The sequence below is a fragment of the Oikopleura dioica genome, chromosome 2, assembly GCF_907165135.1.
Source record: "Oikopleura dioica chromosome 2, OKI2018_I68_1.0, whole genome shotgun sequence".
Taxonomy (NCBI): Eukaryota; Metazoa; Chordata; class Appendicularia; order Copelata; family Oikopleuridae; genus Oikopleura; species Oikopleura dioica.
The window spans coordinates 10,354,200-10,381,904 of NC_137292.1; the positions used below are offsets into that span (position 1 = coordinate 10,354,200).

Here is a 27,705-nt window from a genome sequence, read left to right on the forward strand (position 1 = left end):
AAGAACAAACTATTAAAATGTGTTTCATGCAAGTAATTGTTATTTATGTTTATTGGACAGATCAGTAATCTAAAAATTAGGCGGGTCAGTGATTTTAGCTAAAACTAATTAATGATATTCGTGATGAAAGTAATAACTATTAGTCCGCAAAAGCACTTGCATATACAGAAAAGACACTGGCAACAGGAGCAATCTTCTTCATTGTTTCGAGCTGTTCTTGTTGAAACTGTGGATGAATAAGGAAAAGTTGAATAAGATAGCGGCTGGTTTGTGTAGACAGGCTCAGTATATCGGTCATGACGCATATTCGTTCTTCTGGTGGTTGTCGGATTTCCATGTGGTTGTGAACTCGTATGAAAATTGTTCCTTTGAGGCTGAGGAAGTGCGGGGACTGATGAAATAGCAAGTTGAGCATAAGCGCTTTCCCACCACCTCCCACATATGCATTTATAATATCCAAAAAGCCGCCCATCACCGTGATATTCACGTTCTTCTTCAATTTCAAACAATCTCTCCCCACAAGATCTACAATCAATTTCGTACTTCTGATAGTCAGTTGAAAATTGTTCATACTGGCAGCGGTAACAGTAAAATTTTCTTTTTATCCAGGCTCTAGCCATCTCTTTTTTCAATAAAAACACAAATCAGAACAAATAGCAAAGCGCAGAGTAAATATTAGGAGTTAGTAAGAAGAGTTTATTAAAGATGAATATTGTGCATATAACGAACTCGATGATTTCCATATTGATTTCTTCTCGCGGTGATTTCTTCCTCTCGAAGCTCATTCCTCGGTCTTCTTGGTTTAGGGATAGGGACGTGTTTTACAACTTCATTCGAATGAACATTTCTTTCAACGATATGTTTTTGTCTGATGCTTTCTTCAAACTCACGCTTTCGTGCTAATAATTGTCTATAAATAATCAAGTAGACCAAAAAAAACCTGTAACGACAGTCTGCGAAATCGAAAACAGGTATCGAAAGATGATGAAAACACTCGCATTGCTCATGAAGTTCCAGATAATAATGACTATTCGATAGATGGATAAAAGGTAATTATCATGCAGAAAGCTTGGGACTTACTAGGCGATGAATTTTGAAAATAAATATAGTGACAGATTGAATTCTCGCCCTTCCTGTATCTGTGCCTGCAGAGAAGAAGGATGATGACATTAGATAATACACAGAATCGCCAAAGGACCACCCTTCGATCTAATAATTTTCAATGTTACCTGATGAATTCGCTAAAAACTTCACCTGTGAAATAGCATTCGATGGTATAAGCACAAGAAAGCAAACCCAAAATGAAATAAGAAAAAGTACAAAACCAACGTGAATTCTATACTTTTTATCAGACGAATAATTCTTCCCAAGCTTGTCAGCGTAATTATTAACCTTCGCAAGAACAAATGAAGAAATTGAGAAATATAAAGCCAGGAAAGCGCAGATGCCAACAAGCGAATAAAAAACCTTGAAAACCTTTCCCGATGTTGTGAAGGGCTCCATGTCTTTGCTCCCCAAAACGGCGATAGTATTGAAAACGTAGAAAAGAGAGTTTTTGTAATTCCAGAAATTCGGACAAGTGAATGTTCCATTTTCAGTGCCATAAGAAGGAACGAAGTTTTGGAGCGAATCGTGTATTTTCTTTTCCGGCTGAAGATAGGAGTCTGTTCCGTAAATCGATCCGTTCATCATCCTCTTTGGAACCCGACAATCCAAATATTTTTCAAGAGTACTTTCAAGATTGGCCCCACAGGTGTCTATCTTCTCCGATTGATCTTCAACCAGCTTTTCTTTGTTGATAAGAATGAGTTCTACTTGCTTCAGTTCCTCCGCCATTCTCATTTCTGATTCTATAGCTGAAGTGAGATTTCTACTGAATTCAGTCGATAAGGCTCTCATAAAATATATCGATTGACTCTTTGCCTCTTCTAGCTCGTCGATTACTGAATTGACATCGTTAATAATATGCTTGATGCGCTTAGGTTCGTCAACAAGAAAGTCGACTACAAATCGTTCAAAAAGACTGTCCACCTCGCACGTTATGTTTCCTACATCATCTCGTGTTTTTTGAAGCTTGGCGATAGTATACAGCCGGTCTCCTTGCTTCACATCGATGAGTTCTATTGACTGATTAACTGTTAGATTTGCTCTCTCAACAAGCAACTCCACTTCGTCTCTTATAATCCCACTGACAGATGATAGAATTGATTCTGAAAGCCTTCTGGCCTCAAGATTCGCTCTTGTCAAACCGAATTCCCAAATTTGAGTCTCACCAATTGTTACATTTTCAAATACTGGGTCTGTCAAGTTGTAACTAAATAAAGTCAAGTTCTGGGTAACGACGGTTAGATTTCTCGATATTTCCATCAGCATGTCAGTCACGTTGCCATCAAGAGCATAGGGGATTCTGACATTGTCCAGAGTGAAGCTGAACTAATCAAATTCTATTAAATTTCAATTATCAAGCATTCTTACCGTCGCACTTTGATCGAATAAAAGATTACTTTTTCCATTTATATATGTCATGTTCTGCATGATTTCATAAACACATGGCGGCAGTCCCTGTCTTTTCAATGCTTCACATTCTTCGGACTCAACTTCTATAACTTTATCGACTTCTTTGATGATTTCTTTAACTTCAGGTTCTTCGCAAACGCACTCGCTAGCTTTCTCTGTCGCTGAAGAAACTGTAGTAGATACTGTTGACACTGTCATATTGTCTATGGTTACATTTTCAGGTGACACTGCAGTCGCACACTTTTCGTTTGTTTCACAAATTTCTGCTTCAAATTCTCCACCGAGGCACTCATCACCAGACACTTCACACTTTCTATTGCGATAAAGAACTCCAGTACCACAAGTCTCAGAACAATCAGACCAGTTCGACCATTCAGTGATAACCGGACAGGTTGAATTCAAACAAGGCTGGTTTTCGATGTAGTCCTCCTCAAGATTGGCGCAAAGTCGGACTTCATCAACGGGCAAAACGGTGAATCTTTCGCTTGGAATAGCTGCAAATTCATTATAATTCTGCTTCTTTTGGCCACAAGATCGACTTCGTTGCCTGGTGCCAAGTCCACATGAGCTTGAACAGCTTCCCCAGTCGGCCCAAGACGTCCACTCGTAATCAAAGAAGTAGTTTGAAGTTTGACGACAGTTCGTTGATATTTCAAACTCTTTCCTGTCGATAAAATCATCGCACTTAGTACTGAACCAAATATAATTTGCGTTTCTCTTCTCCTTTGCAATCAAATCGGCTTGCATCCCATTCGGAAGCTTGAGAATCAATCTTTCAAGACATATCGCAGTTGAGCCACTCCATTTCAGCGTTAATTGAGCGAAATCGTTTACAAATCGAAGTCCTGTTGTTATCGAAGAAGTCTTTAGTCCTCCAAACAAACTTAAATTTAAAATTGAATCGTAATCATTTGAACTTGCAAATTTACCTTTTATATTCATCAGCATTCTCGAATTCCTTGTTCTCCTCGTTGATCCCCGAAATAGAAACTGTGTGAGAGAAAAATCCTCGTGGGAGGATCGCAAGATCATCAGCATATCATCATCTGGAAGCTCCATGATGATTGCCCCGTTTCGTTGTGGGTACAGAAGCTGTACTCCAACAGAATGCTATCAATATTTACTTGCCGTCGAATTCTCGCTGGTGCCGGGGATATTGAATAAGTTTCAGTTGCTTCAGCGACAGTAAAGTTTTGGGTAGATAGGATCGTTTTTGGGGCTAGAGTCGAGACATCAAATATTGCTGTTGTAATGTTCAGTTCTGGTGGGAGGGTCGCATTTGGAAAAATAAGCTCTCTGGTCAAATACTCTTTCGTTTTCTCGTAATTTTCGATCCTTCAAGAACATTTGATAGTGAAAGGGACACTGATGCTTACTGAATTTCAATTTCTTCAATCGCTTCATTACAGAGTCTCTTTTCCAGGGGATGCTCAAGTAAGCTGAAAATGTATGCGCCGACAAGGATGTAGAAAAAATAAAAAGACGCCACTAGAATTCTTTTAACGTAACGTTGTTTCGTCGTTAATCTTATTTTTGCATATTTTGCTTTTTCGTCCTGCGGAATTTTCGGGTAATAAGCTCTCCTTGTCATATTTACAATTAGTTTGTGAAGGAAAAGATGCGGAAGCGCGCGGGGGTTTTGAATTTTTAAGGGTTCATGAATTTCAAGCGGGTTATTCTTGTATTTATAAGAGAATGCAGGCTGCTTTGTTTTCCATATGCTCTTGATTAGCCTGCTATTGAGAGTGATTTACTGGTGTTTTTATAATCAATGTTATTGTGGATAACCTGCATCAAATCAATTACAAACTAAAAGATAAGAAAAAGAGGTTTATTTCTTGAACTTATTATTTCAAAAATGAATTTAATATTCCTCTTCGTCTTCTTCGCCCTCAGCGTCGTTGGTGTCCATTCCAACTTCCTCGTAATCCTTTTCCAAGGCTGCGAGATCCTCTCGGGCTTCGGAGAATTCGCCTTCCTCCATGCCTTCACCGACATACCTGAAGGTAACTTTAGCTCTTGCATATTTGAGTATTCTTACCAGTGGACGAAGGCTCTCTTCGCGTACATGAGATCGAACTTGTGGTTCAATCTCGACCAGGCGTCTGCGATCGCCGTCGTGTTAGAGAGCATGCAGAGTGCTCGTCGAACCTTGGCGAGGTCCGAGTTCGGCACGACGGCGGGTGCCTCGTTGTTGATGCCAACCTTGAAGCCGGTTGGGCACCAGTCGACGAATTGGACGGATCGTCGAGCTTTGATGCCGGCGATCGCAGCGTTGGCATCCTTGGGTACAACGTCGCCGCGGTAGAGCAGGCAGCACGACATGTACTTGCCTAGACAAAATTTTAGGATTAGTTTTCTCTTTTAAAAATTTACCAGTTCTTGGGTCGCATTTGACCAGCTGTCCGCCCGGCTCGAAGCAAGCGTTGGTCAATTCCGCTACAGAAAGCGATTCGTGGAACGCTTTTTCGGCGGAAATGATCGGCGCGTAGGTCGCCAACGGGAAGTGGATTCGTGGATACGGCACCAAGTTCGTTTGGAACTCGTTAAGATCCACGTTGAGCGATCCTTCGAATCGCAGCGAAGCGGTGATCGAGGAGACAACCTGAGCGATAATTCGGTTAAGGTTGCTGTACGATGGTCGCTCTACGCCGAGTCTAAAGATTTTCGGTTGGATAATAAAATGGCGTTGACAATCTTACCTCTTCGTACAGAGATCGTAGATGGCCTCATTGTCGACCATAAACGCACAGTCGGTGTGCTCCAGAGTCGTATGTGTGGTCAAGATCGAGTTGTAGGGCTCAACCACGGCAGTCGACACCTGCGGAGCTGGGTAGACCGCGAACTGGAACTTCGCCTTCTTTCCGTAGTCGACGGAAAGTCGCTCCATCAGAAGCGAGGTGAAACCGCTTCCGGTGCCGCCACCAAAGGAGTGGAAGACCATGAAGCCCTGGAGACCGGTGCAGTTATCCGAGAGCTTTCGGATTCGGTCCAGGACCCGGTCGATGATCTCCTTGCCGATGGTGTAGTGGCCACGGGCGTAGTTGTTCGCTGCATCTTCCTGAAAATGATTTTAGTCCGGAATCATAAAAAAACTGCTACCTTGCCAGTGATCAGCTGCTCCGGGTGGAAGAGCTGCTTGTAGGTTCCAGTGCGGATCTGGCCGATGACGGACGACTCCAAGTCCATGAAGACGGAGCGAGGAACGAATTGGCCGGTTCCAGTCTCGGAAAAGAACGTCGAGAAGTTCTCGTTGTTCATTCCTGCTGGAACGGTTCCGTCGGGGTTGATCCCGTGCTCCAAGCAGTAGAGCTCCCAGCACGAGTTGCCGATTTGGCAACCGGCCTGAAAATAGGTCAGCGATTGAAAAATAATATTAATTCTATCTCTCTGTTTTCGCTTTACCTGGCCGACGTGGATGGAGATAACTTCCCGCATGATAAATTGGTTTCAAAAATCAAAAACTCAAGGGCTCTGGTTTTGGCGAGATTTTAAAATCTCGGCGAAGACTGGAGTGAGGCGTTTTCCGCTGCCGGGCTGTTTATATCCGAAGCACTTTCGAGCCAACGAAGTCGACCCGCTTGGTGGCAAGACCAAACCAATTTTCCCAAAACGCCATGACCCCCGCAACTTTTTGAAAAAGAGGTAGTTTATCGGGGAAATGCCATCTTTGGAGCATGCGTGAAAATCGTGCATCTTGGTTTTTCCGTTGCGCGCTGTCTCTAATTTAGCCTCATAGTTTGTTCCTCAATAAGATCCATCAGAAATCATAGAAGAGTCTTGTTTGCTTACCCGGAATGTCGCCATTTCTGAAGCAGGTTATGATAAGTTGACTGATTAACAGCAGTAGTTCTCTCGAAAGGCAGTTTTAGTAAGTCAGGATGAAATTAAAAATACTACAGAAATCTAAGAAAAGAATATGTCAAAAGAAAAGTCAAAGAGTCTTCGCCAAGGTCCTTTCCTTCTGAATCCATTTTGAATAAAAATTTTCTTCTGTGAGAAGGGGGACTTGACTGTGACGGTAAAACTGTTTGTCTCTTTTGATTTAACGGAAACAAGCGGGAAAGACGGGCTGATTCCTTCAAGCATAAGTTGGGAATTCTTATCCTCATCGCCAAGAAAATCGGAGATTCGACACTCTTGAACTTCATATTCCGCTATTTTGAAATCTGTCTCTTTTTCCAAGGCACTAGAAACAAGGGATAAAAAAGGTATTTTTCAGGGCTACTCACAAGCAGTAGACAATATCGTCGTCGAACAAAATTGATTCCACCTCGCAATTGTCGAGCATTTCTTTCTGGAAGAAAGCAATAAATTTGCAACTGGGAAAATATTGCATCTGGGTGTATTTCTTCGGTACAATGGGGATAACATCCGGTATCTTCGTCTTACGCCACTCGTTCTTCTCTTTCTGTTCTGTCCCTATTTTCATTATCTCATGATGAAAATATCGAAGCTTGACGAAATCCCGCGCTAATGACACTGGAAAGACTTCCAGGTCGCCACCAGCGTGAAACCACGAAGTCTCAATCTTCTCTTTCAGTTGACACAATTGTCCTGACGGATAACTAACTAGCTTTTGATCAATCTGCAAGAATAGAATAGCATCTCTAATGCTACCAGGAAACCCTTCGGAACCATCATTTATTCCGGCAAGATCTTGCAGAAATGCTTCGCCATTTTGACAAAACACATCGAAAACCGATCTCTTCATCGGGAGAGAATATTCGTTCTTACTGAAGAATTGAAATATAAAGCGGGATTGTAAAAAATTACCAAGCATCGCTCATTCCAGATTCAAATAGTGCCTTGAAGTAGGGAAAATTCTCACGCAGAAAGGCTTTGCTGTAGCATCCTATGTCATCAGAAAATTGCAGTCCGATCTTCGTCAAATGATCTTCCTGATCTTTATCATGAAAATTTTCTCTATTCATATTCTTAGATCAAGAGATCTAGCGATGTTTGTTAATTCAGCTGGTGGTAAGTTTGTCGGTGAAAAGCAGGTCTTCCAGTTTCCGGACTCCCCAAAAGAGCACTAATTTGACCGACCAATCAGGCGCGCGCGGGAGAAATTACAAATATCTAGAGAAGTCGAAGAATCCCAGTCGAAATCTTCCGATGGAAGCCGTGGCGATTTGCGATTATCAAGTGCAAGCACAAGGCGACGAATTCACCCTTACTGTTGGCCTAGAGATTAACATCCTCGATAATTCTGTATGTTCTTGAAAAATCCTCGCGTTCGAAGTTTCTTTTTAGGGGATTTTTCTTGGCTGACATAAAAGGAGAAGAACGATACGTTCCTGGAAACTACGTCAAGCTCAAACGAGATGTTCCGTGGTTTCTTGGTCATATAGAACGTGAAGAAGCAGAAGATATCCTCAGAAATGCGCCTCACGGAAGCTTTCTCATCAGAAATCGCCAAAAGACGAAGCCGAATGACACATTTCTGTTTGGCTTGTCAGTGAAAAACGAGAATTGTCCAGAGATTGTCCAGCACTATCGGATCGCCAAGGACGAAGAAGGGCTTTACTGGATGTATGAGAATAGAAGATTTTCGAGTCTGGATGAACTAGTCCTTTGGTACAGTGATCCTCAGAATGACCCCGAAGCACCACAAGGTGCACCACAGCTTCATCATGTTGATCTTGGCTTCAGAGGCGGCGAGAACGATATTGGAAAGCCTACACCAGGTAATTCCACTTTATCACCATTCTAGTCTCAGGCCATTTTGGATACACAAATATTTCTAGCAATCGCCCTTTTCTCCTTCAAAAAGAAGAAATAAACGAGCTCAGCTTTGGTGCCGGGAGTCACATAATCGTTCATAAGAAAATACCAGTTCCACAAGAAGGTCGAAAGAAACCCGCTTTTGAAACTTACGATGGTACTCTACAAAAATACGAATTCATTTTGTGAAAATATTTATTAGATTCCGAGTGGCTATATGGCAATCTTGAAGGAAAACCGTCAGAGAAGGGCTTTTTCCCTCGCGAGTTCGTGAAGATTTTGTGAGTTCACAATCTTGATTCGTTGAAGATTCTATTCTGAGAGAATACCCTGCTTATTATTCAAAATCACTGCTCCAGCTGTATGTATAGTTCTGTATAATTAAAATTGCGGATTGAAAAATGCATGCGCTTTTCCTTGAGTTGATCCAGTTAGACTGCGAATAACGACTGTACGAGTGTGTCGATGACTAGAGCACTCAATTAAATGATTGTGTGATCGTTCGCGAAAAACAGAAAGAAACAAAAGGAACCAGAAGAAAAAGGGATTTTTCTAGTGAAAACCGAGAAAGATAAATGGAAGCACGGGCGCTTTACGATTTCAACGGTCGATCGTCCGATGAGCTCAGTTTTCGTCAGGGAGATTTCCTGACTGTTATTGATATCGTAAGTCTTCTTAATCTTCTTGTTTAAATCTCCATAATATAATTAATCATTTCAAAATTAGCAAAATGAACACCACAGAGCCGAATTTCAAGGAAGAACTGGTTACGTTCCTGCGAATTATGTCGAACTTCTGGTAAATCTCAAATTTTCTTTTCTAAATTACAGTAATTAAAGCCTAATCCATGGTTCCACGGCGGCGTGCCCAGACAACATGCCGAACAGATTCTCTCCAGACAAGAGTACGCCCCTACTTCAACTGATTAAATACTAACAAATTTGTTTCAGTCTGCCTCGAGGGGCGTTTTTGATCCGCGCGTCTGAAAAGAGTGGCGGTCCGGGTGCTTTCTCGTTGTCGGTGAAGAATACCTCGCATAGAAATTTGGTCGAACACTATCGAATTTTGAAGAATCAACGTAAGAATAACAATTTTGACAGTCAAAACACTATCTCTAGCTGATCATTAAATTCAGAGGGTCAATATCATCTCTGGTCAGAAACGTTCTTCAGTCTCAACCAACTCGTTCATCATCACATGCAGCACTCGGTGAGCCGAGAAACAGATCTTCGACTCGTTGAAGTCAACTTAAATCAAACGCAACAAGTCGAAACATTCCAAGGTAAAGAACTTAAATCCACCACTTGCTCTGATCCCTTTTTTCAGCCGTCTCTGCTTATCGTTTCAAAAGTGAAGTCGGCGACGAATTGGGCTTCGAGCCTCACACGAGGATCCAAGTTCATGTTTCAGTTCCTGGACAAGAAAAGAGCAATCTAGGTAAAACACCGATATTCCTTCTTCTATTCAAATTTTCTTTCAGATAGCGACTGGTGGTTTGGGCATCTAGAATCGAACCCCGAAAAACGCGGCTTCTTTCCGAAAAATTACGTTAGTGTCGATGATCAAACGCGGCGAAAATATCGACTAAATCTTTAATTTTCTTAGTTTTCTCGAAGAAACAAGAGCATCAGTCTTTTCTCTTTTGTAAATTAGTTAATTTGAGCATATTACCACATTTTTGCGAATATACCGTAAAAGTCATGACTGTTACAATTCTTTTCCAAGTTTCCGTACTAAGCATGTAAAAAAATGCCTGGGTACTACTTATTGATCTTTACCTTTCAATGTTCTTTCTTTTGCTTATCTTCTGCTTCTGTAAAATTTAACTCATTCCATTTAATTATTCTTTGCCCCCTTGTTCAGCTCTCTTCCCTTCACTATTTGGTTGAATATGGTATTTATTAAAATAAATTCTACTTCGCATAGACAACTTTTTATTCATTATTCTAGGTCAAAGCACACAGTTGCCCAGTTGCAAGTTCACCAGCTGAGAGAGCTCTTTTTCGATAAACAAAAGAACTGAATAATCATTTCCTTCGGCAAATTTGCATATCAAATTTACAAATAATAAATCGGAACGTTTTCAAGCGCGGCCTTTTTCAATTTTCACTGACCGCGAAAGTCCAGTATCAAAAATAAGTCTGAATAATGAGCACTTTGCAAGACGAGAATGCGATTCTCGTAGATCATATTAGAGAGCTTCAAGGAAAAATTGAAAAGGATGAGAAAGAATTCAACGATTAAAGGTACCTTGAACCCTTATGTATGTTTAATCAAATCTCTGAAGGCGAATGTAAGCGACCAACAAAATGAGATTGCCCAGCTCAAGGGGCAATTAACGGAGTTCGAACGCGTCCTGATTCTTGAAAATGAAGCTCATGAATTGACGAAAAAGTAGGCGACTAAACATTCCTATCACATTCAAAACAATTAGGAAAATGACAATCTGAAGAAGAAGCTTGAGGAAAGTAACCAAGCTGAATCGCCAGAAAGCGAAAATGATGAGAAGAAGGTCGATGATAAGCTCGAGGACACGAAAATCGAGCTAGATGCAATTCACCAGCTGATAAAAGAATCTCAGAAGCGAATTTCTGAAGCAACAGCAAATGAATTCAAGCTTCTTGAGGAAAAAATCGCAAAGCTTCAGAGCACACCACCTTCAGAATAAATTGCCGAATGCATAAACATATTCTCAATCTTATTTTTGAGTCTTTGAGTCCCGGAATTTATCAATCTAGCTGTCTGTCCGTAAATGGCAATGGCGCGATCTACTGAGACTAAATTTTATCAAGCTCGCATCAAAATAAAGCCAGGTCACACAGAAAATAGCGCATAAGAGAAATTAGCTGCGGGAATCAAGTCTCGTCAGCAATCAAAGATAGGACTGATTGGCAGACGATCGAACTCAACAGGGGTTCATCTTGTTATCCTCTGTCTGCGACGATTATCTAGGCCACCGCCTTCCTAGAAATGCTTATGAAATCAACAAAGAGACGCGGCCATACGCGAGTCAATCCTGTTAGTTCGTCAATAATTTTTTTCTCTCATTATCGCTTGATTTTGCTGCGCTTACAGATTTAGTTCGACCAAAGATGAAGCTTTTTCATGATGTTTTACAAGTGTTGAATTTTGAATTCGGCGTAAAAAAATCGCAACGGCAGCCATTCCTTCCAAAAAAGGGATGCTGAATTGACGTCACAATGTTTATACGTTTTTGGGACCTCGCGCCAAGGATGGCAGTCCTAGGGTGTGACCTCTAACTTCTAGTGCTTACTCTTCGTAGAATATTGTTGTCCCTTCAGAAAAAAAAACAAGGATAAATCAATGTTATTTCAAGACATCAATTTTGATAGCTTCAAATATTTCTCAGGATTCTCAGAAATCTACTTTGAGGGCAGGTCTCGGAATAACCGGTATCATCCATACGTAGGGTAACTAAAGTTCCCACGCTATCGAAATTGTATTTGCGACAGTTTCCTTGCCTTATCACTCGTCTAGCATATATTGCCCTTCGAATTTCTTCTCACACCCGGCAACAAGTAATTATGTAACTGCAACTGGCACGATCATTTTCCATGATTTCTATTCTCAATACCATCATATTACCATTTGCACAGTAGAATTCTCAATCTATGAGAGTCATTGTGATATTCTCAGCCGGCTTCCAAGAAAATAGCTTATCGATTCATATTTTACGTCAGGTAACCCATAAACGACAAAAGACTGCCGCCGGTGGAATTTGAATGATCTTTGCCGAAGGTCAACAAAGCACACGACTTACAAGTAGGATCATTCCCGCTGAGACAAGGCCGCTCGTTTTCTCTAATGATGAATAACTGCGGATTTTCTTAAGATTCTCCATTGTTTTCTTATGCCAAAGAAAAGCATTCGTTCAGTTAAGCCCGGTATTCAATTGTAAAACATCATAGGTTTTGTCCATTCTACGTCAGAAATGGTTAATTATGATGACGAAAGTAACAACTTCGACCTTGTCAAGGGTGACAAGAAGCCATTTGATTTACTGATCGTGGGTGGACGCTTTAGGCACCATGTGACATTAAGAGACTTCTTAGGATATTCTCTAATTCACCAAAATTCTTGCCTATAGAAATAATTAATTAATGTTCTCTGACATCATCAGTACTAGAACCCATCTTCTACCCAAAGATGTTAATAAATTAAACCTAAAGAGTTCCTCCTGTAATATTCAAGTGGATTCAGCTGACGATTCTCATGTTTATCTGTTGTTTCTAAAATGTAAATAAATCACAGTGGGTTCACGAAATTCTGATTATCTCCATAAAAATCAGTGGATCAACAGAAATTCGTGGAAACGTATTCTGTTGATCTTGTTAATACGTTGTTGTTCATCAGAAAAGAATGGCTTTCAATGATTTTACTACAGTGGTAGTATAGAACGAAAAGTATTTCTTGAAGCACTTCCATATTTAGCTATATTTACTAAGAAAAAGGCAACTAAAGCATTCTATTTGGAATATTTGGCGACCCTAAGTGGCAGCTCGAGCGCAGCTTCAAGCCTGGGGCGCCAACGACTTGACTCACAAAGGGACGCTCTTTATTTCCTCGCGGCTCACTTTACTCCAGAAACAGAGCCTAGAGACAGCTTGAGAGAGAAAACCTTTTAAATTTTGTATCCAGGGCAAATACGAAAAAAGAACGACTTCTTCAGTCAATTTTCTTTTCTCCACGACTTCGCTGCGACTGCCCAGCAACACACACACAAGCTGGCAAAACTATTGATGAACTTGGCTCAACTTGATTCCCGATCAAGTGCTCCAACTGCAGGTCAGTATTTTCAAAGCTAGGAAGATTTCTAGTGATGGTTACTTTATGATTCTAGGCACCGAAAAACACCCTGTTGTCGCACCACGAGTAGCTCAGCCAAAGGACGACTTTGGTTGAAGGAAACGACCCTGTCTAACTGCACCAAACGGCGTTAACCCACTCTCGCCGACATGACCCATCAATTCGAAATCTCATCATCCCTCAAAACCACCATCCAGCGGCTCAAGGACCGACTCTATTTGCGCAAAGTAGCGGCAAAAGGTAAAAATTACGTATTTTGAGCATAAACACTCCCCTCGTTGAAAGTAATGTTTACATGAATATGTAAGACTTGTTAAAATAGCCGAACTCATGTTAGCTCTACCAATTCAGCGTATTTTTAATGATCTTTAATTAACGAGCAATTCGTAAAATTGGGTCACAAAATTATGAGACCAAATTTTGATCATCAAAATTGAAATTCCGCCAAGCCCGAAAGCGATATTCGTGTCTAAAATAAACCTTACAATTTCTTTCAGAACGGGCCATTGAAAAGCTGCAACAGGAAGTAAAAGGAGGAACTTCGCGAAGCGAAAAGACGCGCACGACTCGTTCAAATTGGCTCTAATGCACGGGCATTCTCCAACCGACGATCTTATTCCCCTTCCAATCACTCGCTTTAATCAGTATTCTAGTAAAATTTAGCTACCTAACTTACCCAATTAATAAAGCCCTTTCTTACCAACAACTAGACTTTCAAATTCAAATCTGGTGTTACCTGCTTCTTTATAAAAATCAACTTACCAAAGTATTTATCAGAACTCAATGACCCGTATTCATTTTCAGCCATCATTTACTCCTTGCTCCAAATGTCCAATTCGTCACTGTAAATTAATCACTTCAAATTCTGCATTTAGTTAGTTTTTCATCTTCAAGAATAAATTTTATAAAAAACATTTGTCTATCGATGAGTCATATTTATCGGGGAGAATTCGCTTTGCCCTGCGGCGTGACTCATTGAAAAGAGAGAAAACTCGGGATTAAAATCGGATATTTCAGAACAGAAAAAATAATAAATGACAAAACGGGCTATCGATAAAAATTGGAAGGCATTATTACAGTCAGGAGCAGTCACACATAACAAGAAAAAGAAAGAACAAGTGAACTATGAGAAGAAAACAAAAGATGGCAAAAAGACCATTTGGTTCGACGTCGACAAGTCGATTTTAGAGCAGCATGATGCTTTGATGCCTTCGAAAGGGAAGGCTTCAAGTTTGAAGAACAAAATTGTTGCGATTGATTGTGAAATGGTGGGGATCGGCTTTGGCGGGAAGAAATCGGTCTTGGCGAGAGCGAGTGTTGTTTCGGGCGACGGGGAAGTGCTTATAGGTAATTTCAATTAGGCTGATTTCGAAAGAGTCTGCCATCTTTAGACAATAATATTGTTTTGATAAATAGGCGTAATCATTAGTCTACTAGTATCAGATCCCATCAATCACATGTCGTGTTCAGACGAGTTTTGTCGGGCGCCGGAGAAAGTGACAGACTACAGAACACTTGTATCAGGAGTACGGCCCAAGGACCTCAAGGACGCGCAGCCATTTGAATCATTGAGAAAGAAAGTAAAAGAAGCTCTCGCTGGAAAGATTCTTGTTGGCCACGGTCTTTCAAACGACTTGAAGTGCTTAAAGATAAATCATCCTGCTGCAGATATAAGAGATACAGGAAATGATTTATAAGCTCTGGAAAAATTTCTATTGATGTTTTAATCGAGAAATTAGAAAATAATCATGAACAGCTAATTATTTCAAAAATGCGAAAGGATCGAAGCAAAGTCTCCAAACATTAGCTTCTGAAAGGCTTGGGATAAAAATCCAGACAGGGGAGCATTCTCCTATTGTTGATGCGCGAGCTGCATTGAGAATATACGTAAGTCTCGAAGAAGCCTCACCATATTTGAAGATAATTGAGTTGTTTTGTATCAAATTCCGTCAATATTTTCGTAGCTCCAAAGCAGAAGAGAATGGGAAGAAAAGCTAAAGAAAGAAAAACAACCAAAAAAGGGAAAAATAGACAAAGTTGAAGAGCACGAAAGCGGGGTGGTCGACGAACAAGAAACTGAAAAATCTGTATAAAAAGCGCCATAAAAGTCAGATATTGAGTTTAATCATGAAAATTGTTCAGAATTTCTGTGTAAAATGGCAAATTCGAATTCGGATAATGAGCTGGAAATGGAAGTCATCAAAGAAGCGCGCTTAGAAAAAGAATCGATTGTTGAGCCACAGAAATCAGTAGATTTGAAAGACTCGGACGAAGACTCAGATGAGCAAGATTCAGATGACGACGAAGATATTCTAACGACGGGAACAGTGGTGAAGGAAGCCGACATTCTCATTCACCCCCGTGGCGGTTGTCCGATTCATCCATTCAGAAAAACGTTCAAGGAGAAAAAAGTCATCGCGAAGAATGAAAAGTTCTGCGAAAAATGCTTCTGCTACATTTGCGACATTGAGTGAGAGAAAAAGCTGGTTTGTCATTCTACATTTCTTTCAGGGCATCAAAATGCGATTATTGGACCGATGCAAAAGTACGTCATTGTAATGCGTACCACACGAAAGACGGGCTATGGAGATTTATTCGCGAGAAATATAAAGAGCGAAAAGCGAAGAAAGAAAATCTGTTGGCAATTAAACGAGATCTCCATGAGGTAAATTGGTCTTACGTAAAAGATAAACCTGTTCTTTAGCAGCGGAAACGTAAGCGACCCGAAACATCAAAAGCTGCATCAGTCATTGATCTTGCAGACCTCGAAGAAAAAATGAAAAAATTAGAAGAAGTTAGGGTTCAAAAAGAGAAAGAACGACTCAAGCGAAAGGAAGAAGAACGACAACAAAAAATCCAAAACCAAGAAGCGTTTACTTACCAAACTCATGAAGCATTTGAAGCCTATGAATCTACTGCACCGCCAGCTGCTGGAGTTACCTTGAATGATACAGAAACACTTCCAGACTTTTCTAAAACTCAGCCTGCAAAGCCAAAGGTAAAAACACATTTTAACGTTTCAGTTTCAAATGTTACTATTTCAAGATTCAAATGAAGATAAATTTCTCCAAATCACTAGGCCAAAGCTCAGAACAGATTGATCAGGATGACAATGACGGTCTGACAGACCCATCTGCTCCAAAGAAAAAACGGCCTGAGGAGAAGAGCTCTGAAGAATCTCCAGAAAAGTCAATTGCCCTTGCAAGAGTTCGAAATGCGAGTGGAAAGTCAGGAGAGTACTCAGATCTACCGCATACGGCGGTGGCACTTCCAGAAGATCAACTCAAACCTGCTGGTTCTGGTCTTTCAAACTCAAGTCTGAGCCATTTGCAGCAATGGCTCGCATCAACAAAACACAACGCTAACCTTGAACTAAAGAAAGCCCAGGAAAATTTAAAGGCGATCGAAGCGCCTGGAAGATCAACTGCTCACTTCAAAAGCTCAGCGGTATTCGATTCCAGAGAGTTTATGATGAGAAGGAAGACGCAAGCAAAAAGAATGAGCCAAAAAGTTTCATACGTCGATTCCATTTAATTACAATCAACGAGGCGGAGGTCCACCATCAAGGGGATTCGTTGATCGAGGACGAGGAGCACCGCTGGGAAGGGGAGGTATTCGATTCGACATTCGTGGACGCGGTGGAGGATCCAATACAAGTGGAGGAACAAGTCAAGGTGGATTCACTTTCCGTGGAAATAATTCGCGAGGTTTTCCCAACCGCGGTGGGCCGCCTTTACGAGGAGTTCCGCCCGTCAATCATCGTGGAATGCCATTTTCTAATCGAGGAGGACTCCCTCAAAGAGGCCACCCAAATTTGAGAGGTGATTCTTTCAGAGGAGGAAGGCCGCCATCAAGAGGCGATTTTGGACGAGGAAGAGGGAATGGATTTTCTTCCCGCGGCGGCCCCGGATTTTCTCGTGATCCACCGCGGCGGGAATCATACGAAGAAGAAAATCGTCCTCGATATGGAAGTGCTCCAAATCCTCGTCGAGGGCCTTCCTCTTATACAAGCTCGAACACTGGTCAAAGAAGACGAGAAAACGACAGGACACAAGGCGATTACTCCCGTGGAGGTCAACGAGATCATCTGTCGTCGCGTGATAGTCGCCCAAATTCAACTCGGAACGTTCCGCGATTTGACGAAGGAAGAATCGACCGCCCCATGGGACGACGCAGCGGTCCTCACTCAAGCGCCTATGATCAGCTTCTGCAGGACGTCGATAAGCACCGTGAAATCTCAAAGAAAAAACAATGGGAAAATTCAAAACTCGATCGAGACATTCAAGCAGAACTGCGGCGAACGGAAAGAAAATCTGAGCCTATTTTACTTGGTGAAGTAAAGGTCGCTGAACCAGAGACGTTTGGAAAATGGTAAAAGAGCACTGCCGCGCGAGATATCGAAGGAATGGTGACACTTTTTCGCGAAATGTCCCAACCAGCGAACGAAAAATCGAGAGAGCTTGTTCAATCACTGGTCCAGATATTTCATTTATTGATTTAGTGAATAAGTTATTTATATCGTCACCAAGAGAAGCCAATTTAATCCATCTTTTTCCTTACCAAAAATTGTAATTAAAATTTTATAACATAATTCAGAGAAGTAGAAGTCTTTAATAAGATCGAGATAACTTTTTGTAGCTAAATTCAACCTAAAGTCTTTAGGCTAAAGACATGATGATATTTTACTCTGTATATATTTTGATATCCAACGTTATATAAAAATATTTCTTTCCATAGAATGGCAGACGCTGCTCGAAAGCGACTGGCAAAAGAGGTGAAGCAGTTGAAGAAAAAACCACTTGACTTGATCTGGACTGAACCAGATCCAGCGAACATCCAAGAGTGGCACTATTGCTTCGAGGGACCGAAAGATACTCCGTACGAAGGCGGCTTCTATCATGGTGTTTTGAAGTTCCCCAACGAGTACCCTTTCAAGCCGCCTGCAATCTATATGTACACGCCAAATGGACGATACAAGCAAAACACTCGAATTTGGTACAGACTTATTGAAGAGCGACTGATTTATTACTCAATTCTAGCACTTCGTTCTCCGACTTCCATCCCGAGTCCTGGCAATCGACGCAAACCATTTCAACAGTGCTAGTTGGACTCCTCTCTTTCATGACTGAGGAATGCCCCAACGCCATCGGGGGCATGCAAGAATCCAAAAGTGAACGAAAGAAGATGGCCAGGGAATCTGGTGCCTTCAACAAACGGAACGAAAAGTTCTGCAAGCTCTTCCCCTATCTTCTAGAACGAATGTAAACAATCCTGACAATCATCCAGCTCAATAATGTTCCCATTTCGCTTTTATACTGATCCCTTTCCACTTTATCTGGACGTGCGTGTGACTGTAACGAAATAACTCTAAAATTTAATCACTCTATTTAGTCACTCTAAATACGAACTACAATTCATTGAAAAAAAAAACGCTTAACTCTTCAGGAAAAACCTAATGCTCAAGCAGTATTATCACATCCGCGTTCAGACTCCTTTTAGTGCTTCATATTAAACTTCTTTTCTTCCCTCTATGATTGAAACCTCATCTCGTGTAATTGAAAACAACTGAAAAACAAATTGAAAACAAGTTGTTAATTCATTGTGATTGAAAACTCTGCCACCAGAAACGCTATTCACCTAATCGGACAATAAATTTGTGATTATTATCTATCTAAACAAACTGGACTACTTCGCTTTCAATGATCAATAGTTCTGTCTTGAAATTTAGCTAAAATGATTTTATACTTTGAAGATAAATGGCGGCCCAAAGACGCCAAGGACATGTGAGCGCGTTGAATCGCCTGAAGAACGATTATGCACGACTAAAGAAAGACCCAATTCCTTTGATTCATGCAGAGGTGAGTTGGCTTTTATACGCGCTAGGATCCACATCCTATTCTATGAGAAAGAGATAATAATGAAATAAAACTAAGCTTTTTTGTTTTTATGTCCTTCGCAGGAAGGAAATCTTGTCAGAGGCGTGTTTGCAATAATACCGTAAAATAAACGAAAGAGACCAAATGAGTACTTCAGCCCGACCCGGCAAATATGTTAGTATGGCATTACTGTGTAATCGGGCCGCCGCATACTGCCTACGAAGGAGGCTATTTTCACGGGAAACTTCAATTCCCGCCAGAATTTCCATTCAAACCTCCTTCAATCCTGATGATGACTCCCAACGGCCGTTTCAAAATAAATCAGAGACTATGGTAACTTTGTATTCTCTTCCTTGATTGCAACAAAAATTTGTAGCCTTTCCATATCAGATTTTCACCCAGATAGCTGGAATCCAGCCTGGTCAGTCGGAACAATTTTAAATGGGCTTCTTTCATTTATGGTCGAGGAAGCAACAACATATGGATCCATCGAAACCCCCAACGCAGTCCGCCAGCGATTAGCAAGAGATTCAGGCGCAGAAAACTTGCGTAACGAAAAGTTCTGCGAGTTGTTCCCCGAGCTTGTCGAAGAGATAAATTCAAAACTTGAAAAGAGAAGAGCGCAGACAAAGCCAATACCAAAGCCAGAGAAAGAGTCAGAAGAAACAACCAAGGAAGCAACAAATGCCACAGCGGATTTAAGGGCCGCTGTCAAGCAAGAACAGGGACTCTCAAACTTGGCAATTTTCGCGATGATCACCCTTTTAGCGTTATCGGCAGGCGTCGTAAGTAACGTATGTATCTTTTACGACGTGATTGTGGTCGTAAACATTTATCAGACTTAAAACTGACATGAACAATCGGACACTAACGCGGATTTTTTAGATTCTTTATGGAGAGAGCTAGTCTGTATTCTGTCATTATTCTCACTCTGTCTCGTCTCTTCAACATTTTCTATAAAAACAATCGAAAAAAAACTATCATAGTTTTCACAACTAAAGTGACTTCTTTTCACGTTCAGATGAAAAATGAGAGTGTGGACGTAGAACACAGACCTCTAGGTCGAGTTGGTGGTGCGCTCTTCTGCTTTCTGATCTTCATAACTTCATTTTATGGTGCAATATTTCTACTTGGCCCATGTTTTGCGTTAATTTATATTTGGCCCTGGTTGTACAGAAGAGTTGTTGATCGGATTGTTGCGTTTTGGCTAATTTTTCCCATTGGTGAGTTCGACTTTTCATCCTATAATAATCTTGTTATTAAGCCTTGCTCGAAAAGGTCTTTCGTGTCCAGTTTTTTGTCAAAGGCGATGGGTTCAACTACATGGAACGAACTGTCATCATTCTCAATCATCGAACTCGTGTGGATTGGATGCTCTTTTGGCCCTGTCTGTTTCACTGTGCCCGATTGCGAAAGTTGAAGATCGTTCTAAAGTCCGACTTGAAGTACATCCCTGGCCCAGGATGGTTAGTCTTTTATCACTTATTAACAATAATGACGCGTCTTTCCCCAGGGCGATGCAGGCGGCGGGTTTTATTTTCCTTGACCGAAAGTGGGAAAGAGATCGACCACATGTTGAAGATTTACTTCATTACTTCAATGATCCGGACATCAACGAGCCACTTATTTTGCTTATGTTTCCTGAAGGAACTGACTTGACAGAGAACACGAAGTCAAGGAGTGACAAGTTCGCTGATAAGCAAGGACTTCCAAAGTACGATTACGTTCTTCATCCAAGGTAATAAACTCGCCTTTTCGGTTAAATAACTATTGATAATAGAACTACTGGGTTCACGCACTTGGTAAAACAGCTGACGGAAGCTAATGCCATCGATTCTATTCATGATATCACTGTTGGATATCCAGCCGGGTTGATAAGAGATGAAAACGACCTTATCGACGGCAAAATGCCTAAAGAAGGTATTTAGTAAAACTTGGCTAAGATTTTGACTGATTTCAGTCCATTTCTCTATCACGCGTCATCCGGTCGACACTCTGCCAACATCGGACCAGGATCAAATGTCCACTTGGCTCAACGAAAAATGGCGATTGAAAGAAGAGAAACTAAAAAAATTTTACACAGTCGATCGAAAATTCAACGATACTCGCCAACCGTACTGGGATAAAAGGACGATTAGCATTTGGATCGCTCTTGTTTTCTGGCCCTCTTTCACGTAAGATCAAGCTTTGAATCATTTCAGTAGTGACACAATGTTTCAGTGTTGTTTGCTCTTATGGCCTCATTGTGAGCCATATGCTCAAGTGGTACGGACTCGGCTCCATTGTCTTCTATATATTCGCTCTCAGAGCAAACGGGGGTGTAGAAAAGCTAGAGATGGCCGTTTTCCAAGCTCTTCATCACAAAAAGTAAAGTTTACTACGGCAACAAAATTTTATATTTTTCTTTAGTCCGAAAGAAGATTAATCAACGAGTCCCGAACTGAAAAAATAACTGCTTCTTTGTAAATAGCGATTTCCTGTCTTCTTCAACTCAGTGCACAGTTCCATTTTTGTCCATAAACTATATTTTATCGCAAAGTCCACCTGTTTTTAAATAGTACTTGTACCTATATATTTTTATAAAGCATCTTGACAGATAATTTCTAAAGGAATCCTGAGAGCGCAATAATCAGCTGCTCGTCGCGTTTTTACCTATTTTCTTCCAAGCACCAATTTATGAAATTATAATCCTTTGTAGTTTCCTTTCTTTCACGAGCCTGTTTTCTAATCATGGCTATTTCCCGGTTTTATATTTTCCTTCAACGTGATTTTACCTTTCTTTTTACTATTTCCATTTATTCGTGTTCATGTTTTGTTTAGTGTCCAAAATTCTGATTTGTAGCACAAAACTTCAATCCTTGCCTTTCATAAACACCTCTTCAGTTTTGTATTTCAGAAAAAAGTAAAAAATGCATAAAATGGGTAAAAAAGACGAGGAGGCGGGAAACCCCTTTCAAAATGTTGACCGCTCAACCGCACTCCAGGAAGCTAAAAAGTTCCACGAAACCCCACTCCGACCAAGACTCTGCTCGGAAACTTGCACCAAGGTTATCTATCTTGCAAACCAAGGTGAAGAATTCACTACAACAGAAGCAACCGACTTTTTCTTTGCCATGACCAAACTCTTCCAAAATAACGATATCACTCTCCGTCGTATGTGCTATTTGACTATCAAAGAGCTCTCTAAAATGACCGAACACGCTTTTATCATGACCCAGTCGCTGACCAAAGATATGAACGGCAGTCAAGATCTTTTCCGACCAGGTGCTGTCCGAGCTCTTTGCTCGATTACAGATCCCACTACTCTTCAGTCGATCGAAAGATACATGAAGCAAGCTATTGTTGATAAGAACACAGCTGTTGCATCCGCCGCACTCATTTCTTCTTTCCATCTCTGTGACAGAGCCTACGATATCGTTAAACGATGGGCAAATGAAGCACAGCAAGCTAGCAGCTCCGACAACCAAATGGTGCAATACCACGCTTTGGGTCTCCTTCACCACTTGAGAAAACGAGATCCTCTTGCCATCGAGAAGCTCGTCGTCAAGCTCTCCCGAAGTGGCCTCAAGTCTCCCTTGGCCTACACTCTTTTGATCAGAATCGCCGCCAAGCTTCTCGCCGAGGATGACGATCGAACAGCTCTTTTCGATTTTATTGAGTCCTGCTTGAGAAACAAAAACGAAATGGTTGTTTATGAAGCCGCAAGTGCCATCGTCAACATGAAAAACATCACTCACAAAGAGATCGCTCCAGCTGTTTCAGTTCTCCAACAATTTTGTGGCTCTCCAAAGCCAGCCCTTCGATATGCTGGTGTACGATCGCTTAATAAGGTTGCGATGAAGCACCCATCTGCAGTTACTGCTTGCAATTTGGACTTGGAGAACCTTATCACCGACTCTAACCGATCCATCGCCACTCTTGCTATCACAACTCTTCTGAAGACTGGATCAGAGTCCTCTGTTGAGCGCCTCATGAAACAGATCTCCAATTTCATGTCGGAGATCTCAGACGAATTCAAGATCGTCGTTGTCGAAGCTGTTTCTGCGCTTTGTGCAAAATACCCACGAAAACACTCTGTTATGATGGAGTACCTTTCCAAGATGCTTCGAGACGATGGTGGATTCGACTACAAGAAAGCCATCGTTAACTGCCTCATTACTATCATTTCCGAGTCCCCTGAGTCCAAAGAACTCGGCCTCATGCAGCTTTGTGAATTCATCGAAGATTGCGAACACACCTCTCTCGCTACTCGAGTTATCACACTGTTGGGCGACCAGGGTCCACTATGTGCTAATCCTTCAAAGTTCATCAGGTTTATTTATAACCGAGTCATCTTGGAAAACGAAGTTGTTCGAGCTGCTGCGATCTCTGCTCTTGCTAAGTTTGGAGCTGTCCGAGAGCTTACAGGAATGTTTATGCGCTAGAATATTTATTTCTTTATTTTCGGCAGCTCAAAAACTCTATAAAGACTCCGTTCTCACTCTCCTCCACAGATCCATGGTCGACGAAGACGATGAAGTTCGAGACCGAGCAACTTTCTACTACCATATCCTGAAGCTCAAGGATGATAAGCTCAACTCTCAGATGATCATCAACGGTCTCGTTGTTTCTCTCCCAGCACTAGAGCGACAACTTGCTGGTTACCTCGAAGTCTGCCCAGAAGAACCATTTGATATGAAGACTGTTCCTGTCATGGCAGTCAAGGAAGAAGTCGAGAAGCAAGCTACTGCTACTAAAAAGAAGGAGCCAAGCCGTGATGAGATCTACGCCGAAGAACTTTCGCGCATCCCTCAATTCGCTGCTCTTGGCCCTCTGTTCAAGTCCTCCGCTGAGCAGAAGCTCACCGAAGCCGAGACAGAGTACCAAGTTTCCGTTGTCAAGCACACCTTCCTCAACCACATGGTTCTCCAGTTCAACTGCGCCAATACGCTCAACGACCAAGTTCTCAAAGATCTTACGATCGAGGTTGAAGGCGCTGATGGATACGAACCCACAAGCTACATTTCTACGGAAGAACTTGTCTACGGCACTCCTGGAAAAACCTACTGCATTATGGATCTACCAGAAGCCGATGAAGTTTGCGCTTCCAGCTTGAGCTGTCAGATGAAATTCATCGTCCACGACTGCGACCCCAACACTGGAGACGTCGATGAAACCGGTTATCCAGATGAATACGTTATTGATGATATCGAAATTTCCGTCGGAGATCATATTCAGGTAAATCATTTCTTATAAACTACGAGCTCACTTTTCGATCAGAGAGTGCTTAAACCTAACTTCCCCGCTTCCTGGGAAGAAGTCGGTGACGAGCATGAACTCGAAGAAACCTATCATCTTTCTGAAATCGGCACTCTTGAAGAAGCTGTCAAACAGATCATCACATTCCTCGGCATGCAGGTTTGCAAGATATTTTTTAAAAACAGTTTTCAATTATTTATAGCCATGTGAGAGGAGTGACAAAGTGCCAGAAGGAAAAGTTCACCATGTTCTTATTCTCAGCGGTGTTTACAGAGGTGGCCATGAGATCCTCGTCAGATCGAAGCTTGTTCTCAAGGTAAGAAATCAAGACTTGCTTCGAGAAACTATCATTATTCAGGACGGTGTTCAAATGCAATTGACCGTGCGTGGAACAGATCCAACTTCAGTCGCTGTTGTTGCATCGGCGATCGCCTAAATTAGTCAAAATTCTATCTATCTATTTTTATTTGTATCATTATTTTCCAGTGCAATACCATTCGTCCCTTCCTTTCAGTTCTTCGATATATCTGCTGTTTTCCCTGTAGCGTCTTCTTTACTTCAAGAGGCAATTAGATTACATTTGGGTTAAATTTTATGAAGTAAGATGATGTCTGATGTGGATAACAGGTCAAAATCCAAAGATACTCTACAAGTGCAAATATATCGAAATTTACCTTGACACAAATAAAATGTGATAAGTCGCAAGACTACTTATGTAAGAATCAGTTGTGATCATTGTGTAGAAAAATATTCGAGGGGCAAGGCAAAAAACGGATAGCTGTAAAGCTGCAACTTAGTCTTTCAATACTTTTTACGCAGTTTGCATACAGTCTACCAACTTGCTAGTGAAAGAGAGCAGGCAATCGTGATGAGCTTCAGCTTCGAATTAAGCCCGTTATCGTACGAAACTAGGGAAGGGTCCAGAAATGTAGACGTTGCATTAACATTAGACACAGTTCGATGAGAATATTACATGTGTGAAGCTACGTAAAATATCGCGTTTCTCCTGCGTCAGCTTTAGTTTATAATTTTTAATCATTTCTGGCTCCTTCTTTGACCTCCGACAAAAGGTATTTTTTGTGACCATTTAACGAACTTTTATTGGGCGTGACCTGATTTCGCCACTAATTGTTTTGGCTGTTAGAGAGAGTGATGATATTTAGCTTGAAGTTTTTGATATTTGACTAGAAGTCTTTTCGAGTGCTTTTGTGCATCTGTTTGACTTCTTTGTGCGCGAGAAAGATTGTATTTTGACGAGTTTTACTTTTCAGGAATTCATATGAGCGATCCGTTTTCGGGAGTTTATGATGCCTGTCATTCGGGAGGAGATACACCACAGACGCCGTTAAGACCTGTTCCAAGACTTGTTCTCCCGGATGGTGGTACCGGAGAAGGTATGAAGTTTTTTCTGAAATTATCTCAAGAACCCGATTTGAATTCGTGGGTTATCTACTCGAGTGCGAAATCGATTAATGCACTAAAGCATAAAAAACAGCATTCTTGTTGGAAGTGATCAGAATTCAAAAATATCGATTTGTTTTGAAAAATTATTCAGGCTCATCACCCGCCTGTTCGGACAGATCGGATATGTCCTCGAGAAGTGATACGAAATTGCCGAAATTGAATCCAAATTGGACCAATACGCCTACAATTGTTGCACTTGTGGGTAAGTCTCTTTGCTCTTCCAGGAATAGCAATAAGGGGATAAACTAAAGTTGATCCTTTCGATAAACTCTGAAAGTTAAGGCCTTCCGGCTCGCGGAAAAACGTACATCGGAAATCGTTTGTCGAGGTACTTGAACTGGGTCGGAACAAATTGCCGCGTGTTCAATGTCGGAAGTTACCGACGCAAGGATTCAACAGTTATGCACACCTCCAACTTCTTCGACAACAATAACAAAGCAGCGATGGAGTTGCGACTGAAGTGGCGAAAAGCAGCACTTAAAGATATCCAACGGTGGTTCCATGAAGACGATGGCCAAGTGGCTATTTACGACGCTACAAATGTGGAAAGATCAGCGAGACAGTTTCTTTGGGAGTTTGCGGAGAAACATGGATTCAAATTATTCTTCATCGAGAGCGAATGTAATGACCCGGAAGTCGTCAATAATACGGTACGAGAGGTGAAACTTCACGGCCCTGACTATATCAGTGTGGATAAAGACAAAGCCGAGAAAGATTTCAACGAACGAATCAGGAAATACACGGAGGTCTATCAGCCGATGAATAGAGACGATGATGGACATTGCTCTTTCATCAAGCTTATTGATGTTGGAAAAAGGTAATTTGTCGAAGTATATGCAGTTTTAACGCGTCGTTCTCTAGTTATATCGTCCATAATGTTTCTGGTCATATTCAAAGCAGAATGGTTTATTTCTTAATGAATTTACGAGTTCGTCAGAGATCGATTTACTTGTGTCGTCATGGAGAGTCGGAGATGAATGTTTCTGGTAGAATCGGTAAGCATTGAGTTTTGAGATCAAATACTCATCGTTTCAAATAGGTGGCGATTCAAACTTATCCTCAAGAGGTCGTCAATTCGCACAAAATCTTGGGGACTACATAGAAGGCATTCGAAAAGAAATTCCTGGGCGATTCCATGTGTGGACATCGGGACTTAAACGAACGCAAGAAACTGCGACGATTGCTGATCTTCACTTTGAACCCTGGAAAGGTATGCTTCAACGAGTACTCATTGCTTTCATCACGCTTCTAGCACTGAATGAGATAGATGCAGGAGTGTGCGAGGGACTGACATATACGGAGATCAAAGAAAAATATCCAAACGAATACAATATGCGACAGAACAACAAATACTACTACCGCTATCCGATGGGAGAATCATACTATGATCTTGTCGTTCGTCTTGAACCTGTGATAATGGAGCTTGAGGTTTTAACAAAAGGCTTTCTCTCGTTTTCACTAATGATTCTAGCGTTCCGACAGCACTTTCGTCGTGTGTCACCAAGCAGTTGTTCGCTGTCTCATGGCGTATTTTCAGAATCTTCCAGTCGATACGGTAAATAAAATTCAAAAAGCAGCAATCTAATCGTTTTGCTTTAGCTTCCTTTCCTGAAAGTACCACTGCATACTGTGATTAAAATGACTCAACACGCGCATTCATGCGACGTCGAACTTATCCCTCTTGGTCCAGAAGGTGTTGATACCCATCAGCCAATGACTCCTTGCAGCCACATATCTTCAATCGACAACAACGAAAAATGATAGAATCTTAACCTACCCATCTAGACTTTTCATTCTGTAGACCTCAAGAACCTGTATTTTACGAAAATCCGAAAGACTCCGCTTTCATGCCATAGTGTCCATGTAACCAATTTTACTTTCTGTATCAAGATTTCAACGCAAGTCCAAAACTATGATATTTTGTTTATAACTGTTTCCGTCATAGAGCCTATACTATACATAAATTTCTGTATCTATTCTTTGAATAAATCTATTCCAAAAATATCACATCAGTGTCTGATCAAGAATTGATCGCACACTTTTTGGTCTTTACCAT

General features: G+C 41.3%; 11 protein-coding genes and 1 long non-coding RNA gene across 13 annotated transcripts; 10 read left to right on the top strand and 2 right to left on the bottom strand.

Moving 5' to 3' along the window:
• Positions 1–4,334: 4,334 nt before the first annotated feature.
• Positions 4,335–6,080, bottom strand: LOC145700166 (tubulin alpha-1 chain-like). The gene is made up of 6 exons (XM_081777417.1): positions 5,923–6,080; positions 5,620–5,862; positions 5,220–5,578; positions 4,894–5,174; positions 4,559–4,850; positions 4,335–4,517 (listed from the first exon to the last, which is right to left on the bottom strand). Exons 1-6 carry the CDS (start codon positions 5,953–5,955, stop codon positions 4,382–4,384), a joined length of 1,344 nt encoding a protein of 447 aa, XP_081633543.1. The 5' UTR covers positions 5,956–6,080; the 3' UTR covers positions 4,335–4,381.
• Positions 6,081–6,377: 297 nt separating this feature from the next.
• On the bottom strand, positions 6,378–7,579 carry LOC145699005 (uncharacterized). The gene is made up of 3 exons (XM_081776250.1): positions 7,294–7,579; positions 6,750–7,253; positions 6,378–6,706 (listed from the first exon to the last, which is right to left on the bottom strand). Exons 1-3 carry the CDS (start codon positions 7,449–7,451, stop codon positions 6,424–6,426), a joined length of 945 nt encoding a protein of 314 aa, XP_081632376.1. The 5' UTR covers positions 7,452–7,579; the 3' UTR covers positions 6,378–6,423.
• A 56-nt stretch (positions 7,580–7,635) lies between these two features.
• LOC145698198 (GRB2-related adapter protein-like) lies at positions 7,636–8,233 on the top strand. Its single transcript, XM_081775399.1, has 2 exons — positions 7,636–7,731; positions 7,763–8,233. The coding sequence occupies exons 1-2, from the start codon at positions 7,636–7,638 to the stop codon at positions 8,231–8,233; spliced, it is 567 nt and encodes a 188-aa protein (XP_081631525.1).
• Positions 8,234–8,678: 445 nt separating this feature from the next.
• LOC145698540 (growth factor receptor-bound protein 2-like) lies at positions 8,679–10,093 on the top strand. The gene is made up of 7 exons (XM_081775744.1): positions 8,679–8,909; positions 8,971–9,042; positions 9,084–9,148; positions 9,195–9,322; positions 9,380–9,526; positions 9,571–9,681; positions 9,725–10,093. Exons 1-7 carry the CDS (start codon positions 8,820–8,822, stop codon positions 9,838–9,840), a joined length of 729 nt encoding a protein of 242 aa, XP_081631870.1. The 5' UTR covers positions 8,679–8,819; the 3' UTR covers positions 9,841–10,093.
• A 2,641-nt stretch (positions 10,094–12,734) lies between these two features.
• Positions 12,735–13,977, top strand: LOC145697400 (uncharacterized). The gene is made up of 3 exons (XR_014133874.1): positions 12,735–13,050; positions 13,106–13,311; positions 13,569–13,977. It is a non-coding gene; the product is annotated as an uncharacterized LOC145697400 (long non-coding RNA).
• An 88-nt stretch (positions 13,978–14,065) lies between these two features.
• On the top strand, positions 14,066–15,192 carry LOC145696631 (RNA exonuclease 4-like). The gene is made up of 4 exons (XM_081773702.1): positions 14,066–14,418; positions 14,542–14,750; positions 14,824–14,958; positions 15,036–15,192. The coding sequence occupies exons 1-4, from the start codon at positions 14,106–14,108 to the stop codon at positions 15,162–15,164; spliced, it is 786 nt and encodes a 261-aa protein (XP_081629828.1). The 5' UTR covers positions 14,066–14,105; the 3' UTR covers positions 15,165–15,192.
• A 1-nt stretch (position 15,193) lies between these two features.
• LOC145698199 (uncharacterized) lies at positions 15,194–17,411 on the top strand. Its single transcript, XM_081775400.1, has 6 exons — positions 15,194–15,541; positions 15,583–15,736; positions 15,776–16,069; positions 16,117–16,518; positions 16,583–16,778; positions 16,906–17,411. The coding sequence occupies exons 1-6, from the start codon at positions 15,228–15,230 to the stop codon at positions 17,409–17,411; spliced, it is 1,866 nt and encodes a 621-aa protein (XP_081631526.1). The 5' UTR covers positions 15,194–15,227.
• On the top strand, positions 16,583–18,747 carry LOC145696474 (ubiquitin-conjugating enzyme E2 J2-like). The gene is made up of 3 exons (XM_081773519.1): positions 16,583–17,479; positions 17,606–18,066; positions 18,111–18,747. Exons 2-3 carry the CDS (start codon positions 17,810–17,812, stop codon positions 18,334–18,336), a joined length of 483 nt encoding a protein of 160 aa, XP_081629645.1. The 5' UTR covers positions 16,583–17,479; positions 17,606–17,809; the 3' UTR covers positions 18,337–18,747.
• A 73-nt stretch (positions 18,748–18,820) lies between these two features.
• On the top strand, positions 18,821–19,947 carry LOC145699884 (ubiquitin-conjugating enzyme E2 J2-like). 2 transcript variants are annotated; one of them, XM_081777133.1, is made up of 4 exons: positions 18,821–18,929; positions 19,105–19,280; positions 19,324–19,732; positions 19,833–19,947. In XM_081777133.1, exons 1-4 carry the CDS (start codon positions 18,828–18,830, stop codon positions 19,851–19,853), a joined length of 708 nt encoding a protein of 235 aa, XP_081633259.1. In that variant the 5' UTR covers positions 18,821–18,827; the 3' UTR covers positions 19,854–19,947. The 2 variants fall into 2 exon arrangements, with proteins under 2 accessions (XP_081633259.1, XP_081633258.1); XM_081777132.1 differs by having other exon boundaries at positions 19,324–19,741; positions 19,833–19,937.
• Positions 19,948–19,958: 11 nt separating this feature from the next.
• On the top strand, positions 19,959–21,812 carry LOC145699885 (lysocardiolipin acyltransferase 1-like). The gene is made up of 7 exons (XM_081777134.1): positions 19,959–20,170; positions 20,212–20,413; positions 20,461–20,685; positions 20,728–20,867; positions 20,908–21,121; positions 21,168–21,314; positions 21,357–21,812. Exons 1-7 carry the CDS (start codon positions 19,969–19,971, stop codon positions 21,370–21,372), a joined length of 1,146 nt encoding a protein of 381 aa, XP_081633260.1. The 5' UTR covers positions 19,959–19,968; the 3' UTR covers positions 21,373–21,812.
• A 26-nt stretch (positions 21,813–21,838) lies between these two features.
• On the top strand, positions 21,839–24,839 carry LOC145699888 (coatomer subunit gamma-2-like). The gene is made up of 5 exons (XM_081777136.1): positions 21,839–23,356; positions 23,418–24,164; positions 24,207–24,344; positions 24,388–24,501; positions 24,544–24,839. Exons 1-5 carry the CDS (start codon positions 21,857–21,859, stop codon positions 24,619–24,621), a joined length of 2,577 nt encoding a protein of 858 aa, XP_081633262.1. The 5' UTR covers positions 21,839–21,856; the 3' UTR covers positions 24,622–24,839.
• A 125-nt stretch (positions 24,840–24,964) lies between these two features.
• On the top strand, positions 24,965–27,644 carry LOC145699886 (6-phosphofructo-2-kinase/fructose-2,6-bisphosphatase 1-like). The gene is made up of 10 exons (XM_081777135.1): positions 24,965–25,096; positions 25,241–25,255; positions 25,457–25,579; positions 25,741–25,851; positions 25,932–26,466; positions 26,511–26,644; positions 26,689–26,859; positions 26,902–27,077; positions 27,121–27,204; positions 27,249–27,644. The coding sequence occupies exons 1-10, from the start codon at positions 25,054–25,056 to the stop codon at positions 27,408–27,410; spliced, it is 1,554 nt and encodes a 517-aa protein (XP_081633261.1). The 5' UTR covers positions 24,965–25,053; the 3' UTR covers positions 27,411–27,644.
• The last annotated feature ends 61 nt before the right edge of the window (positions 27,645–27,705 follow it).